Raw genomic sequence first — 16,355 nt, forward strand, 5'->3', positions numbered from 1 at the left:
TTATAATAAATTTACGTCAAGCCCCGAAGAGCTTCGTATTCGAACTATTACGCAATAAAATTTTTTTTAGCTGTATAGTTTTCACAGCGAATGTCTCTGCATACCTACATGGGATATTATAATCTACTATTTTTTTTTCTCTCAGTGATTCATGTGACAAGCGATTATGTATATAATAGACGTACGTGAAGAGGCTAATAACATAATAGATAAATATATCCAGAATCGGAACAATTTTAGACATAGAGACATTCAACTTTCATCGTTCGCTATTGCAAAAGAGGAACGATTTAATTCCTCCTTACGCTCCTTACTCAACGAAATTACTTAAATGAGGCAAGAGTTCTGAGAAGAAAAATCACCTGTACAGTATTCTTTTTTTATGCACAAAATGCAACATTTCACTGCAAATTCACATTCGATTCAATTATCGGCATCCTAATGCATCTGCGGAAGCCCTCAAACGTCTAAAATTGTTCACCGAAGTTTTAGGGAACCGGGATGATGAGACCGCTTTGGAATTGGGCCGGAAGATGGGATAGTTCAGCAACCCGGGAGCAATCCGTGTATAAGTTTCTCAAAGTTTATTATTCTGCATTTACGTTTTTTTTTTTTTTTTTTTTTTTAATCGGATCGCTAATTGTATATTATTATTATTATTTTATATTCCTTTCTATTTATCTTTTCCTCTTTCACTATTATATTACGTGGTTAGTTGGTGGTAGTGGTGATAATGATATTGGCTGCTGGTTGTTTGAACGGCAATTACGTGAATCACTTATTAGAACTATAACAATAATAATAATGATGATAATAATAATAATAACAACAGTAATAATAATAGTGGCGGTGATTGTAGTGTTAGTGACAATAATTATAATTATGTATGTATTGCGCGGCAAATAGAATAAATTGGTAGATATAGGTAAGGTAGGCATATAAGTTAGATAGAGGCAGGCATATGGTGTTTTATTGATTTTGCTGGCGTTTTTTCATTTCCTTTTTTTTTTTCAGGTGAAAGTTCGGAGTTTCATCACTGATTCATGGCTGGTTAATTACACGTCAACATATATACGTCGTCGCATTTACGCGTTGAAAAACTCTTTCACAGTTCATAGGCTATTAAAAAGAAAAGTGAAAAAAAAAAAACATATTCGAGCCGTTCCTGCACCGTCGTATAGATATTATGGTTTCGTTAGGCAAATTGATGAATGTATTTCAGTTTTTTGTAGTAAGTAAATAATTGTAGTATAATAATAATAATAATATAATTAATAATAATAATATTTCTTCGTAATAAATGTAAAAGCTGGTACACAGAGATAACAAGCGACTCGTTTGTGGCCGCGGACAAAAAGACTTACAAAACGTGGCACATGCACAATACTAGACAAAAACTTGGACAACACAAATCACCAGACTAATAAAGTATTGATTTTTTTTTTTTTTTTATGTTTTCTCGTTTTTTTTAAGTTTTGGTAATTGTATTTCTTATGTTTATTAATTCATTTATTCATTCGTTTTTTTCCTTCCCTCATTTCATTTCCTCGGCTTCTCTATTCCGTTCCTCATCCAATTTCTCTCTCGTTCTCTATTTCTTTATTACCATTACGCTCGTATAGTGTTTAAACATATACTTTGAATTAATCATATTGCGGCGTATCTTGATATCTGCTGGCCCAATTTCCTTATATAAATCATAATAATAATTCAATTATCTAAAACGTTAAAACTTCCTGTTTCAAGGGTCTGTCGCGCCACCCGCGGGTTTGTTATTATTATTATTATTACTTTTTGCTATTTTTTTTTTTTAATGTATTCATTTAATTTTTTTTTTTTTATTATTTTGTTTTTTTGTTACTTAGTTTCGTCTTGTTTTTTGTTTTTTTCATTACTTTTTTGGAGTTTTCTTTTTTTTAAAATCACGTCACAGGTTTCCTTCGTTCCGCTAAATGGCCGACCGACTGACAGGTTGTTGTTTTTGCTGTTGTTGGTAGCAGTTTACCGTGTTGCAGATGGAGACAACGCAATTAATAAAACGGAATCCTTCGGCTCAGCGTGTAGTGGATAATTAAAACCCTATCCTCAAATAATAGGTAGTCTTATGAGATGATGGGCTCCCTTTCGCGGGCCATCCTCCACCTTCTAGTTGTCCCCATCATCTTCCTCCTCTTCTGAAGATGCGTCCTGCAGCCATGTCAGCCAGGAGTTTACCTAGATCGAAATGAAATTCGGGAATATTTCGATGCCGGTAACAGAAACGATGAGACGACTTGACCTGAGTCATCGTAACAATCAATTTTAGGATGAAAAAAGAGTGAAAAGACTCACCTGGAAGAGGGCTTGTCCTTTGCCAGGATAATCGTCGGTAACATCCTCCTTCCATTTCATGAAGGCTTCCTCGTCGACGACTTCCATTTCGTAAAGAGCTATGAACCATCGCAGTAACATCCCCTTGGGGAATTTGTGCGAGTAGCAAAATACCTGAAGAGCGTGAACGGCGGTCACTTGAGAATCGATGGTCGGTAGGAAGGACTCGAGAACGCGCCCGTACTTTTCTAGCAACGCTCGTTCTTTCTCTGCCAGAGCTTTGTCCACGGGGGACTCTGGGTCGACACCCGGACCTAATGTTGTCTCCTGAAATGGATGGTTAAACTTTGTTTTTTTGTCACAATACACTTTCATCCGCAAGCCAAGGAGGTTTCGCCGCCAATTACTGAAAGATCGACACGTTTACAGACCGGGGAGGGTAAGTAATGCAAATACGCTAACCTGAGTGATATATTTGAGAAGAACAGTGATCAGAGCATTGATGAAGCTTGGATCAGAGTGATGCGAAGGGTCAAGTTTCTCCTTGATCCACTTGTATAGGGCGTTAGGGCTGGGGTCAGACTCGAGCTGTCTCCCTATCTCCCTTTGGATCCTGAGCAGAGGGTAGAGAAACGTCAATTCTCTATCCTCAAGGATCTTGCCGAGCCTTTCCTTAGTCTTCTCCACCTCTGGCAGCTGACTCATCAGGTTGACCTTACTTTCGTTGAATATCTGCATGAGCCTAGCTTTTCCCTGAGTCTTGTGCAACTGCTGAAGAGTCAAAAGGAAGAGAGGATGATGTTGCCCATTCTCGGTTACCGAAGCGAGATCCGTCAGCTGCATAAGATTGTCAATTATAGCTTTAGCTGTAATGGAGGCGACGTGAGACGCGACGCATGGGATGGTGCTCTCCCTCTCGTCCATACTGCCGACGAGTTCTTTCCATCCCTCGAGTATCTGTTGCCCGTTCACAAGCCCCTCCTTCTTTAATTCGACTACCAGCTTGCCGGCAAGTTCGCGCTCCGAATCACCTCTATCGAGGGTGTTGGAATAAAATACATAGATGACGTGACGTAGGAATCTTTCCGGTATTTTGTGATCCTTGAAAGCTGTTAACGCATCCTGGATATTTCCATGATTAACGTATTCGTCCATAAGAGCGTTCATTTTTTTCAATACCTCCTCCTTGGAAGGTCCCTTATCCTTCCTGTCGCGCACTTTGTCACGCTTCTCTACCGGGCCCTGCTTAATCACAATCGCCGGTGACGGATCCTTGTGCAGCAGCGGTGGGCTAGCCTTTAGAGAACCAGCCGATGCGAGCATAGCCTCAGATGCATGTCCTGGGAAGAGACCTATCCCTAAAAGATAAAAATTAGTAAAATGCATTTTCACTTATGGTGCGATACATAAATCACATACGACATTATTACACATCATTTTCGACATACAAATTTCATCGATGGGGGCCATTTAAAATTGATTCCCCATATGCAAGGGAAGGGCACCTAATAGTATTAAATTTGCGATTAAATTAAATACTTACTGCTGTTCAGAGGTAAGTTTGGGGGTTTCATGTTGGCGCTGAATACCATTGAATTGGCTGCAGGCCTAAGAGACACTTCCTCTGAGTGTTGTTTTATCAGCATTTTCCCCCTCAATCTAGACTGCTCTTTATTACCATCTATAAGAGGATCATTGTTTAGTGGAAACAATTTACAAAAAAAAAAACAAACTATATTGCCTGTCATATCTGTGTTGATAAACTTACTGTTGTTGTAATTATGGGGAGAGTTCTGTTGTTGCTGATTGTGATTATGCTTCCCCTGGTAATTGTTCTGATGACGATTCTGATTTTGGTAATGGTTGGGTTGATTGCGCTGGTTGTGTCGTCCGTAGCCGACGTTACCAGGTCCCGAATAGCCATTTGAACCAAACGGTGCGGGTCCTATGCTGAAGGAATGGGAGCTTAGTGAGATAGTACTCAACATATCGTCAAGGCCTCGCATTTTCCTAAAGATGTCGCTGCTAGGGCGATCGTCTCGCCTGTGATAACCGCCACCCCTAGACGAATCTTCGTTGTCATTGCGGATCAGATTGATGGGCATAGGTCCCTCGGTACTGGTAGCCTTTCGCGGCACCCAGCCATCGCGACGCAACTCAATGACATCGCGTAACATAAAACGGATGCGCAGGGGTAGATCGCTGCTCTCTGCCAAGACGCTCATGCGTTTAAAGTACTGAGTCATGAGGCCACGGCCCTTGTCCGAGTCCAGAATACGTCCGCAAGTACGCATAATCTGGCAAAGACATTCGATATCCTTGGCCATGTCCCCCCTGGATCCACCTCTTCGTCTCTCCGGCAGTAATTGCTGAATGCACAGGTGTAGGATAGATTCCGATACGATTTCCAATTTTCCCAACTCCCCGATGAATTTGATGTTACCGAGCATCTTGCGCTTTGCCAACTGACGGCGCTCCTCCTCCTCCGGGGCCAAATCATCCTGACCGTCGAATACCTCGTTTGCCTTTGATCGATTTTCAAACTCGAGCTTGCACTTGTTGAGTAACAGCAGTCTAAATGTACTTTGGGGTTTTTGACCTTCAACGTTTGGTTTCTGAGGTTCAAAGTTTGGAGCTTCGTCGGACAGCCGCTTGCACAGCTGTGCGTACATAGAACTGTACTTTGGTTCATCGAGTGCCTTATCAAAGATCTGTAGGTCACGACAAAAATCAATTTATTCATATTTTTTTCAGTCAAAACATTCTTCCAAACTGTCCTCAAGGCAAACAATTGGAAACTCTTTGATTTTACCTAGTTTTCTAGATTTCGTAACAACTCCTATGCAATATGCTACTCATAAAGACATTGCTGTAATTTGGCCTCGGTAGTTCAGGACTTGGTTATAAAATATATCAAAAATTAAGAGTAAGTTTTTGAGTACTTGCTACGGGTACGGTATGTTTGAGAAATCGATGGGATACTCACCAATAAAATAACACCTTTGAGAATCACATCGGAATTGAGCTCGACGTTGAGCAAGTCGTTGCTCAGCTTTGCAAACTTTTCCGGTGTAAGCTTATTAAGAATACCCCGCACCTTTCTGAAGATGAGATCATTTCTGCTTTCTTGGGTGAGTGCATCGCGTCTAATAGTTGAAGGAGGGATCCAGCGTCGCTTAGTGGATAGGGAGCGAATTTCGTCCCTGGAAGGCATCGAATCAGTCTTGTTAAATGGATATTTTTTTTGTTTTGACCGATGTTTTGTGCTTTCTTTGCCTTTACACGCAAACGTGGGAATTTATACAGTCAACGGACAGTTTTCTTTTTAATTTAACTTTGCTGATTCTGACCTTCCTCCCGAGACACGAGAAGCACCCCCCGGTCCTGTGGGGTCGTCCGTTGTTGCGCGTGTTTTGGCCCCCTAAATGATAAACCACAGCACACAGATCTTCCTCTAGGAAGCTGAAAAATAAAACGGGTATACATGAACAATATTATTAACAATATCATAATTCTAAGATTAAAAACTTTCCGTTCAAATCATCATTATCACGTCATACATTATCATTGTATCATTCGATGCCGATCGAACGACACTATTTTTGTTACAAAGAACAACGTTTCAACAAAAATAATATGACGTGCAAAGTAACGGTGAAAATCACAAGAAGAAAATGTATTCCGATCATCTTCTGGTATTCGACAAATTTTCCCCGAATTGTTACCCTATAATTACGACGAGTGAGTTGTAGGGATAAATCAATATCGTTATACACGCAGTTTAAGCGGCGTCTCAACACTGTATAAATAGCGCGTTAGATGCTTTGACTGTTCTACGAACGGCATTGGGCTTGTTGGAGAGGTTTGCCTCAAAACACGCAACTCGTCGGGATAATTTTATTCTTTTTGCCCGAAATCGCAACCCAGTTGAGTTTCAAGAAAGAGAAACACTCATGATCGATATTCTCAACTTTATTTTTAGCACATAATCATATTACTGCGGTTAGTAGGCCGTTAATGACTTTAACAAGAAGGACCGTGAGAACAAAAGATTCTTTCTCTCATTCTTTTCAATTTCCGTCATCCACCTCTTTTTCTTTTCCGTTTCCTTTCAGAGTAGGTATTCATTACAGAGGTGACTAGAGGTACGCCGTAATTGCGCTTTCGCACGATGTCCCAAATTTCTAAAACAACTTGCAGTAAAAGGCAAATTGCGCCATCGCGAATCGATCAATGAGTGCGTATTTGCGGAGAAATTTGTAAAAATTTACCCGCAAGAATTCTCACGCCCACGGCCGGCGTGGCTATGCCTTTTTTCCAATTTTTCACGATCTAATTTTGCCTGTTACATGAATAATTCAATCTCATCCAACCAGCGTGTTTTTCGCCCCCACCTTTCAGTCGCCAAAACAGATCGAATAGCTAATGTGTGTGTTTATCCATCGTCAAGTTCGCATACAAGCTTATATCAAGTTCATTATTATTATTAGACCGCTGGCAAGCTGGGGGAAAGAGAGAGCGAGAGAGAGAGAGAGAGAGAGAAAGCTAGAGAGATAGAGCAAGTGAGTGAGTGAGTGAGTAAGATAGGAGAACAGAGAGAGCGCGTGCATCTGGCACACGTGGTGATATTTTTGTAGTCAAGTAGAATATCAGACTAGATAATATTTCAACAAGTACAATGATTTTTCCGACCTTGACCATATCTTACGTATAACTCATCCTCGGTCATTTCGTTAGCGATGCGTGAAAGAACCCGTCTCGAAGATAAAGAGAGATAGATAGAGCTCGACAGAAGTAAAACGAGCAAAAAACTACGAACGAGTAGAAAAAAGGTGGTGAATAAACCCCGCGGCCACAGATCGCAGTCTAGACTCGAGACAACGACGCGAGCACCCGGTCATTTAACCGCGATCCCACGCTACGCCGCACGCATGTACGTATGTACATCTACTACACTCATACATGCGGTATCGGTCCTCCCCCACCTGCGCTGTCGGCAGAATCACTCTCTTCTTACCTTCGTCCGTATACCTATGATAACATACACGGTAGATCTTCCCGAAGGCAAGCGCATGGGTGCAGAATGGATCGAGGCAACGTATCTCGACCACGTTGTAAGGATAGAGGGTGCGGAGCGCGCAGGGGGATCTGCGTAATATTAACGCAACAACAACAACTACAGCAGCAGCAGCAGGAGCAGCACTCGTGTAAAATGTCTACACCCATCAAAATCACCCACACGAGTGCACCGATCGTATGGTAAGATCGAGACGCGACTAACAGCTCCGCTACGCAGGGGGAGAACAGCAATGACGGAGAGCAAGGAGAGCAAGAAGAGCAAGATCAGCGTCAGCGTCGACGTCGGCAGCAACAGCGTAATATTATGTGGGGCGCGGCTCATGGTCAGACGGTCAATGACCCCGCGGGATCCCGACGAGTTCGGGTGGACTCGGCGGAGGAGACGTTAAACGCCCGAAGGAAGGAAGGAAGGAAAGAGGTGCACCGATGTAGGAGCTCCCGGGTCGAGGACTTCGGGGTGGAAGTCCTCTTCTCCTGCCGAAGGTGACGACCAGGTTCGACCCTGGTTCAAAGGGTTCAGAGGGAAAAGGGGTGATCCGACGCAGGTGAACGCACGCATCGCGGAATGGAGGAGTTCATTCGACTCCGAGTCTCCAGTGAGAGGAACGCGAACAGGTTCGGCCGGAGTTCAATTTTCTCTCGTTATAACCATCCTCGCGATCCGTCGTCGTCGCTGCTGCGGCATCGAAGGTCGCGCAGCAGCAGCTCGAGAACTTGCAGCCTCTTTGTTTTTATCCCCTCATTGCCGTCTAACGCGCATGTGTAGGTGTAGGTACGTACAAAGAGTGCGAACGTGTAGATTTTTACCGCTGACGATGAGAAGAAGATACAATAAGACATAATGATAAGTGAGGTACGCGCGTTTCGACTGGTGAAATGGTTTAAACGTCAAGCTCAATTGCACCTAGGTGCTGTATATTCTTTCTTTTCTTCTCACGGATATATTCGAACTCTTGTTTAACTGTACACGACGTTAATGTACAAAGAACTAAGGCGATACGAGATTCTCCCTCTCTCTCTTTTTATTATAGCAACCTTGTCGGAGGAAAAAACATGTATTTTCTCAAGGTACAGGCCTGCACTGTATTACAAGCGTGTTTAAATGACGTGCGAAAATATCCTTCGACAGAGTCCCCGCCCGCTTTGGTACGTTTACATGTAACATGTAGCTTGGTTTAACATGCGCATACGTTGTTTCAAGATTTCTCATTGAATTGACGCGATAAATCCGTTCAGATAACACAGCACAGTCTACGGAGATCTATAGAGACTTATATGCGGACGTGTAAAAGAACAATGTCTCTAAATTCAGCACATATGTACTGTGACAACTTTTAATTGCATACCGATTAGAGTATTATCGCAATGCCAATACGAGACATAGGTATGATTATGAGAATTAATTCTGTACTAATGACATTCGTATACGCGTACATTGTACATATAATACATCAAACGAGTTATATATAGCCCATTCGTATTTCTAGAACATTTCGCGCAATCACTCTGCAGGTTAACAGCGACTTCTCTCTCCCTCTTTCTTTGTCATATTTCTTATTGCCTTTTTTTTTTCTTGCGTCGTATATCGAGCTCGAACTTGCGGGATTTACTCACAAGCGATAACGACGAATGTTTATTATTTATCCACTATCGTTTACTAATCTTTTTTAAAACACGAGCGTAAACACGAAGAAAACGAATTGGTCGAAGGTGAAATGTACGGCTGCGTATGTATAAATATATAATACACAAGAGGGTGATTCATCGCCTCGATTATCCAGTTACAGGGAAGATCCGAGAATCAAATAGATTTGGAAATTCGAATGCACGTGTATACATATGACAGGATCGAAAACAGCAACTCGGTGTCGTGACGTTTACGATTCGTCGTATTACACGTATAGGATACTACCTGTGTCGGTCGATCGTCAACAAAAAATTATAGACACTCGACATAGAGCAGCGGGAAGGGTCTAATCGAACCTGGTTGTAATAATAAATTAGCTTGTAGATGTCGCAATATCATGTAAACGCAATACAGGTATATTTAGATTTGACTCGCTCTCTAATTGTTACAGTCGAGGAGGAAACGAGATCGAAAGAAAGGAAAATCGGACCATTGAGAAATAAAAATAATGAATGACTGATGCAATTATACACACACAGATTCATGCTGTAAAACGTATGCGAGACTAGAAACGCGAGATTGCGCGGAACATTCGCGAATCCAATAAAAACCCCGCTCTCTGTAGATAAATAAGTGAATATGTACGTCTGTATGTACTGCGTGTAGGGTATAGACGTTACGGATACACCTGTAAAGACAAGGAACACACGTTGAAATATATGGCTACTTATATCCAAATTCCAAACCTAAGCTAGGACTCCTAGTCACTCGAGATCAGATGCTTACAAAATGGCGATCGTCGCATCATCGTAGCGTTTACACAACCAACAATCTATATAAAGCGTTGTCTGATTATCTTTGCATTTCTCGAATGCGAGAGTGAGGGAGGGGGGGGGGGGGGGGGGGGGGAGAGAAACGGGGAAAATAAAACGAGCGCCGTAGGTAACCGCAAAAAAGAATTACGTCAGCTAACAGCAGCAACAGCGGTAGAATTCCACGAAATTGGAATACATCTAACTGCAAAATTTCGCCAAACGGAAACTCTCGAGAAAATGAGACAGACGATTCAAGTTGGAGGGAGACAGAGATAACGAATAACTGCACATTACAGGGTACGGCTGTAGTTTTCTCCGCAAATTTGTCAAAGTGTGTACGTTCAGAATGAGAAAAAGAACCGTTCAAGCAAACTTTACCCTTTCTCTTCTCTCTTTCTCTCTTTCTCTCTTTCTCTCACTCTCTCTCTCTCTCTCTCTCTCTCTCTCTCTCTCTCTCTCTCTCTCTCTCTCTCTCTCTCTCTCTCTCTCTCTCTCTCTCTCTCTCTCTCTCTCTTTCTCTCTCTCTCTCTCTCTCTTTCTCTCACTCTGGTTGCTCAAACTGGCCGCATGCTACTGACTAATAAACAACGACCCGGAGAGACCATTCAATTTTAACGCCAGAGTAAAAAGAAACTGAGCGAATGATGACAATAGCAATTTCTAGAATGATCACTTCCCGTTCGCAAGAATTCTACTTCATTGATAATAATCGATTAAACACGAAGCGGTGAGAGCATGAATTTTTACTGGCTTCCTTGTAACTTGAAACTGCGATAGATGTATCTAGAGATGGAGAAGTAAACGAGGCAACTGTAAAAGACGAGAATAAAAATAAAAATAAGCATGAATTGACCGTTTGGAACTGAGGAAGACGGCCGATGGAAATACTTGACTAACGAATCCTCGAGGGATCTTTATGCTGGGACGTGAGACGGAACAGTCAAACCGTTCGTTCGTTCGTTCGTAAGTCAAGTCAGTCACGGCGACGGACAAAGAGATAGCAATGGCGTGACGCAAGCCCCTCCCGCAGCCCGGAAAACGATGCCAACGTACAGAAAATCCACGTCCTACGATGCAGCAGGGAATAAACGAGCGTTGAGAGCTGTCAGAATTTCGTGAGCCGATGACGATATGTCGGGATGCATGAATCGAGTGAATATTCGGTTAGCCGAGCGGGGAGGGAGGAGGAGAGGGGGAAGCGTGGCGCAGGGAATTCAATTTGACCTCAATATCAATAATCTAACCGTTCTACTGGTGTTGGTGGTGTAGATTAAAGCTCAAGGTAGATGCATGCGAATGCCACGAGCGAATGTAAATTAGCGCGGCGGCTATTCATAGGCCGATAGTGATCGAACGTCGGAGGCAAGGTAGAGAGAAAGAGAAGAAATGAAATGATGGAGAGAGAGAGAGAGAGAGAGAAAGAAAGAGAGAGATGGAGAGTGAAGGAAAATTCTGTCTCTGTTTGAAAGCGAATTGACGGGGAGGAAGAATCGAGTGAAACGTCAAAGTAAAAACCAGCGTGCGTCGCGCGCCACGTTCGACAAGCAAAGTGCGTGCGGCAGAGCGAAATTCGCCGATAATAGGATCGAATATTTTTACAAGCGTTACTCCAGACGCAAAATGAGGAAAGATGATATTCGGACGGCGAAAGAACGAAAGGCACTGAGACGATGCACGCGTTTTAAGGTCGGGCAAGGATGATGCGCTCGAAATCAAGCAGACATGACGCACGGCGCGACGTACGCGAGCCCGTCCATCGACTGCGAGGCTCCCGCACCGAGAAAAAAAAAGAAGCGAAAAACCCGTCAAAATTGGTTCCAGCCTACCTTCGAGCGGCGTATTTTTGTTTCACTCGATACGGTATCACCCCCGAGCACAATCTAGCGTACACACAAATTTATAAACCTGACATTTACCACTTAAAATTGAAAATAATACACAGGATGATTTACTTACGGCCGATGGTTGTTGTTTGTGGAGGCTTTCGCAATCCGTCGGCTGTACTCGGGGACTTCCGGACAGATCGTACTCGACGTCTTATCAGTTCAGCGTCTGAACGGAGACTGACTTCAGTTCGAGCAAGGCTTGAGGAGTAACCGAAACCGCGATTGATCGTTAATTAATATTTCACCGCCACGTGTGCTTCGAACGAGATTTTAAAACCGCGTATTTCTATTCGACATTCACGTTTCATACGGCCCCTCAATTGACTCAAGAAGTAACCAGCCGATGAGTCTTTAGCCACGTGAGATGGCATAAAATTTTTTTCAAATTAAAACATCGATACGCATTGCAGGCATATTTTTTCAGGTATAAAAGATTCATTGTGCAACATTGTGAAATTTTTTCATCCTCTCCGCGTACCTTTGTCATCTAAATTAACCGTTTATCGAAATTCACAAGTATCCACTACGCCGTTGGTATAGCTGTACAACTAGCTACACGGTGAAAGGACGATCTAACTATTGTCACGTGGGCGGTACGTCAGCCACCGTTCGGTCAACTGTCATTTCACGATAATTCTCAGTTACTCCGCGTAGAAAATAGGCTGGATTACAATAATAAAATTTTTTTAAATGTCGCAAGTAGTCGGTGCTCCTCGTCGTCATTGATACGGAATTTACAAACCTCGACAATAAACCAGGTACGCTAGACCGTAACTGTTTGAAATAAAATCAAAACAAAATAAATAATTAAACGAAAAAAAACTATGGATTAGGACCAAATTTTCTCACACCATTCTCTTTGTCTTTATCATGTCACCCCGGATAGAACACAAAGAAATCACAATTTCCGTTTTCCCCTAGATTATAAAATGTGATTCACTCGATCAATTCTCAACCGCTTCAAATTACCCAACGCCGATCACGACTCGTACCCTCTCCTAATACGGAACAAATTCTAGTTTTGCAGAATGGCGCACAGTTCTCGCGGTTACGGATCCACCGATCAGCGTTCCGACGTTCCGGATGTAGGCTTTAGTCCTACTGAACTTTACAGCCTAAGCGAGAATATAACGACCAATATTTATACAATAAATTCGAGCTGGCGTACCTTGGATCGAGCTTTCAAAACCATCGGTACTAATAAGGATTCCCAGGGTCTTCGCGACAGAGTGTAAGATAAATGAATTGCTCTCCCATTTATGATGCCTTTTTCTTTGGTCATTTTCTGGCCATGATGATTAACCAAGTACTGACGGATTACATATTCTATTCTACAGACACGTGACACAGCTCAGTACCAATCAAGTCGTTACTCAAACAAGCAAGGACATTACAAGACTTACTGTGTTGATGAGGCGGGGTGACAAAGAGCAGAAACTTCAGATTGAAAAATTAACAACCGACTTCAAAGATGCCTTGCAGAGATATTCTGAGATGCAGAAAGTACGTTGGTCAATTGATAATCTCGAATTTACTTCAGCTATTCCAGATTCTGAAACATGTATAATAATACAATGCTACAATGTCATGGAACACAAAGAATATTTTTGATGGAGGAAAATCGTAGTAATCGCATACCTTGCATTGGAAATAATTGATGTTAATATTAATGAAACAGTTTGAATTTAATACAAACATTATGGTATACCTCTCAATTCATATTCACATTTATAGAAAGTCCAATGTTTTTGCTGTAAGAAGCCAAGTCTCACGTACTTCAACCTTCCACAGTTAATGACCTGTCACAGAAGAAGTGGATCAAAAAAAAATCTCATTCGAAGCACATTAATCTATCGACGTACTTCTATGCTCACAGGCTGTCGCAGAGAAAATGAAAAGGCATTTACTAGTATCCGGTAATTCCGAAAATCAATCTGGAGATGGGAATCAGGACACAGAGACTCTGGTTCAAGTCCAAGCAGACTTTGAGCAAAGAGACGCTCTGAGGTAACCTTGTCTCTCTAATTTTTTATCGATTTCGGACCTCCAATATTATAAGTTATGATTAGTTTATACTACTGAGATTCGTTTGATTTTTCTGCTTCCAGATCGCTCGAATTTGAACAAGGATTGCTTTTGGAGCGCGAGGAGAGAATTAGGAGAATCGAAGGAGACATATTGGATGTGAATCAAATAATGCGTGAGTTGGGTGCGCTGGTACATCAGCAAGGAGAGTCGATTGGTGAGTTACTCAATTATCATTTTGTTTATCACCGTGCGATAATTCAGGTGAAATTTTGTAGCTTTAACTGCTACTTTGTTTTGAAGAAACGATAATACTGCCAGGTTTGTTTGATATTTTCAGATACTATAGAGAACAACATAGAGAATGTTCACGGAAATGTCGAATTGGGGGCTCAAGAATTGGTTAAAGCTAGTAGTTACCAGTCAAAGTTCCGTCGAAAAGTTTGTTTCTTGTTGATACTCGCTGTTGTTGCGGCCGTGATACTAGCCATTATACTAGTCACTGAACTAAGTTAGCGTTTTAAATATTTTTAGGCGTTATAATCGGTCAAAACGGTTGTCTCAATCTGTTGATAAGGGGCTTTCGCATAATCACAATATATGATGTAGTAGTCTTATAGGAGTTCTTTAATGCAATTTCATCGCTTTGTAATAAACAAATGCAATAAGTGGAGAGATTTAAGACTTAATTGCGTTCTATAGTTTTGTTGAAAGAATTATATAATTTGTATTCGCTTCTTTCTCTGCCTGATTGAATATTAAGGTCGATATTCAAGGTCACAACTCTTAGCGTATACAATAACTCATAGAATACAAATCACGAAATCAGAGACTAAAACTGAATTGTATATGTTGTTGCCTAATTTTTATAGAGTGGAATTGCCAATTTTCTCCCCTCTCATTATACGTTAATATACTTTAGTTTATCATTGTAAGAATTGACAACGGTCTTTCCGAACTACCTGCACATTAAAAGCTGTTCGCTAATCAAATTTTACAAAAATAAATTGCCAATCTGCCGATACATAAAATCCACTAACGGATATTGTATTAGTCGGTTTTGCAATTGGTAGGTACTTTGTCTGACTTGATTTTTCAGAAATCTACTTAGATACCTCAATTGTTTATAATTTCTGTATACTTTCTTCCTTGTAAGTGTATTATTTTTCAATTCAATTTGATATCCTACAGTGTTATTTCTACCCAGGCTAAGTAATAGGATGTCCGTAAAGAATTTACAGGTACATAAAATCTTAATTTTCATTCTTACAGGACATGTTGACAAATTAGTTCGATAATTAGTTCGACTGCAATATTCCTTAAAAAAAGAAAAGAAAAACAGAGGTAACTTATCATAAAAATATGATAAACGGGAAATGAGTTTCAATAATACGGTAAACTTGTGCATTTGTGTATGATAACCAAGCATGCACACTAGACTGTGTGAAAAAAACTTTTTTCATGGGGCCCGAACGAAAAGCGTTTCTGCTTGACATAAAATGTGGCGCTGTGAAAGCAGGGCGTTGTAGCTAAAGCCTGAGTGGTCGCTCTTACGAGTTTTATATATTTGAATGGATTAACACGTACAAAATTATCAACGAAGACGTAAGCTTGTTTCACAGGGCTTCATGTTATGTTAAAAACGAACGTTTTTCGTTTGGGCCCGGCAAGAAAAAAAATTTTTTCCTACGCATTCTAATATACACTGTTCTATTATATCTCTTACAGTAGAAGATTAGAATAAAGACCAGTGTTCTACGTTTGTTTAGTTTACTCAAAAAATAAGAAAAATGTTAATGAAATAATGATGCGATTTTGTGCAAATTGTATGAAATCTGTCTAGTGCAAATTTAAAAACCAACGTATACCATGCTAATGGGGATTACTTCGTTTTTAACGAACATTATTTTCAAGGCATGATATTTATGATTGGAAATTTTCTACAGATTGAGACAGCCATTTTATCACAGCCTGAACCATTCTTATTGTAATAAATAATAATTGTAGGCATTCCACACACATCCTGAGAGATCCCTAAAGCACTATCATTACCATTTTTTACCACAGCTGTATATACAACTAATTATTATCATAATTATAACACTATGTTACTGATTTTAGTCAAATGTTAATCTGTACTCTTAAATATGGATCACGAAAATGTAATTATTCTATTACTAATATTAAAACGATATGTGATATTAAATACGCATTTATTATTGAACATCTTTTATGCCATACTATATAGGATAGTACTTGAGAAAAAAAGAAATAGAAAATTAACACTATAAATATTAATTTCACATATTTGCTTTGCAGTGAACAAAGTTTTCAAAATACTTTATCTGTACACAAAGTTCATATACGGCATGGAAAATGATAGCAAAAAAACTAAATCGATCAATCTATTTATGTCGAGTTTTTGTCGAATGATTTATATCTTCAGTATCATATTAATCTGGCAAAAGTATTAAACAAAATTTAATTCAACAGGAAAAAAGTAAACACCGAATATCAAATGCCGTGTATCACAAAACGATTCCTACAACCTATAACCTATATATGTAAATGAAGTACAATACAAAATACGACCTAAGGCAAGAAAAGTTTTTA

The 16,355-nt window shown here is 40.6% G+C and overlaps 2 protein-coding genes across 5 annotated transcripts; one reads left to right on the plus strand and one right to left on the minus strand.

Moving 5' to 3' along the window:
* Positions 1-1,015: 1,015 nt before the first annotated feature.
* Positions 1,016-11,926, minus strand: LOC124307045 (eukaryotic translation initiation factor 4 gamma 2). 4 transcript variants are annotated; one of them, XM_046768348.1, is made up of 8 exons: positions 11,788-11,926; positions 5,661-5,772; positions 5,297-5,513; positions 4,079-5,021; positions 3,854-3,991; positions 2,773-3,668; positions 2,332-2,637; positions 1,016-2,214 (listed from the first exon to the last, which is right to left on the minus strand). In XM_046768348.1, the coding sequence occupies exons 4-8, from the start codon at positions 4,980-4,982 to the stop codon at positions 2,146-2,148; spliced, it is 2,313 nt and encodes a 770-aa protein (XP_046624304.1). In that variant the 5' UTR covers positions 4,983-5,021; positions 5,297-5,513; positions 5,661-5,772; positions 11,788-11,926; the 3' UTR covers positions 1,016-2,145. The 4 variants fall into 4 exon arrangements, with proteins under 4 accessions (XP_046624304.1, XP_046624306.1, XP_046624305.1 ...); XM_046768350.1 differs by lacking the exon at positions 11,788-11,926 and adding an exon at positions 11,658-11,717; XM_046768349.1 differs by lacking the exon at positions 11,788-11,926 and adding an exon at positions 9,674-9,710.
* Positions 11,927-12,299: 373 nt separating this feature from the next.
* On the plus strand, positions 12,300-15,948 carry LOC124307048 (syntaxin-12). Its single transcript, XM_046768359.1, has 6 exons — positions 12,300-12,475; positions 12,737-12,948; positions 13,055-13,220; positions 13,594-13,724; positions 13,826-13,959; positions 14,083-15,948. Exons 2-6 carry the CDS (start codon positions 12,746-12,748, stop codon positions 14,256-14,258), a joined length of 810 nt encoding a protein of 269 aa, XP_046624315.1. The 5' UTR covers positions 12,300-12,475; positions 12,737-12,745; the 3' UTR covers positions 14,259-15,948.
* Positions 15,949-16,355: the final 407 nt, after the last annotated feature.

The sequence above is a fragment of the Neodiprion virginianus genome, chromosome 6 (assembly GCF_021901495.1).
Source record: "Neodiprion virginianus isolate iyNeoVirg1 chromosome 6, iyNeoVirg1.1, whole genome shotgun sequence".
Taxonomy (NCBI): Eukaryota; Metazoa; Arthropoda; class Insecta; order Hymenoptera; family Diprionidae; genus Neodiprion; species Neodiprion virginianus.

Bases quoted from the DNA above. Each gene is read 5' to 3' on its own strand.
- LOC124307045 (XM_046768351.1), bottom strand. From the start codon at position 5,524: ATGCCTTCCAGGGACGAAATTCGCTCCCTATCCACTAAGCGACGCTGG. The intron at 3,992-4,078 runs GTAAGTTTATCA...ATCCTCTTATAG, and splicing joins TCCCCATAATTACAACAACA to ATGGTAATAAAGAGCAGTCT. The intron at 2,638-2,772 runs GTTAGCGTATTT...CATCCATTTCAG, and splicing joins TTCTCAAATATATCACTCAG to GAGACAACATTAGGTCCGGG.
- LOC124307048 (XM_046768359.1), top strand. From the start codon at position 12,746: ATGGCGCACAGTTCTCGCGGTTACGGATCCACCGATCAGCGTTCCGAC. The intron at 12,949-13,054 runs GTAAGATAAATG...TCTATTCTACAG, and splicing joins CAGGGTCTTCGCGACAGAGT to ACACGTGACACAGCTCAGTA. The intron at 13,221-13,593 runs GTACGTTGGTCA...CTATGCTCACAG, and splicing joins GATATTCTGAGATGCAGAAA to GCTGTCGCAGAGAAAATGAA.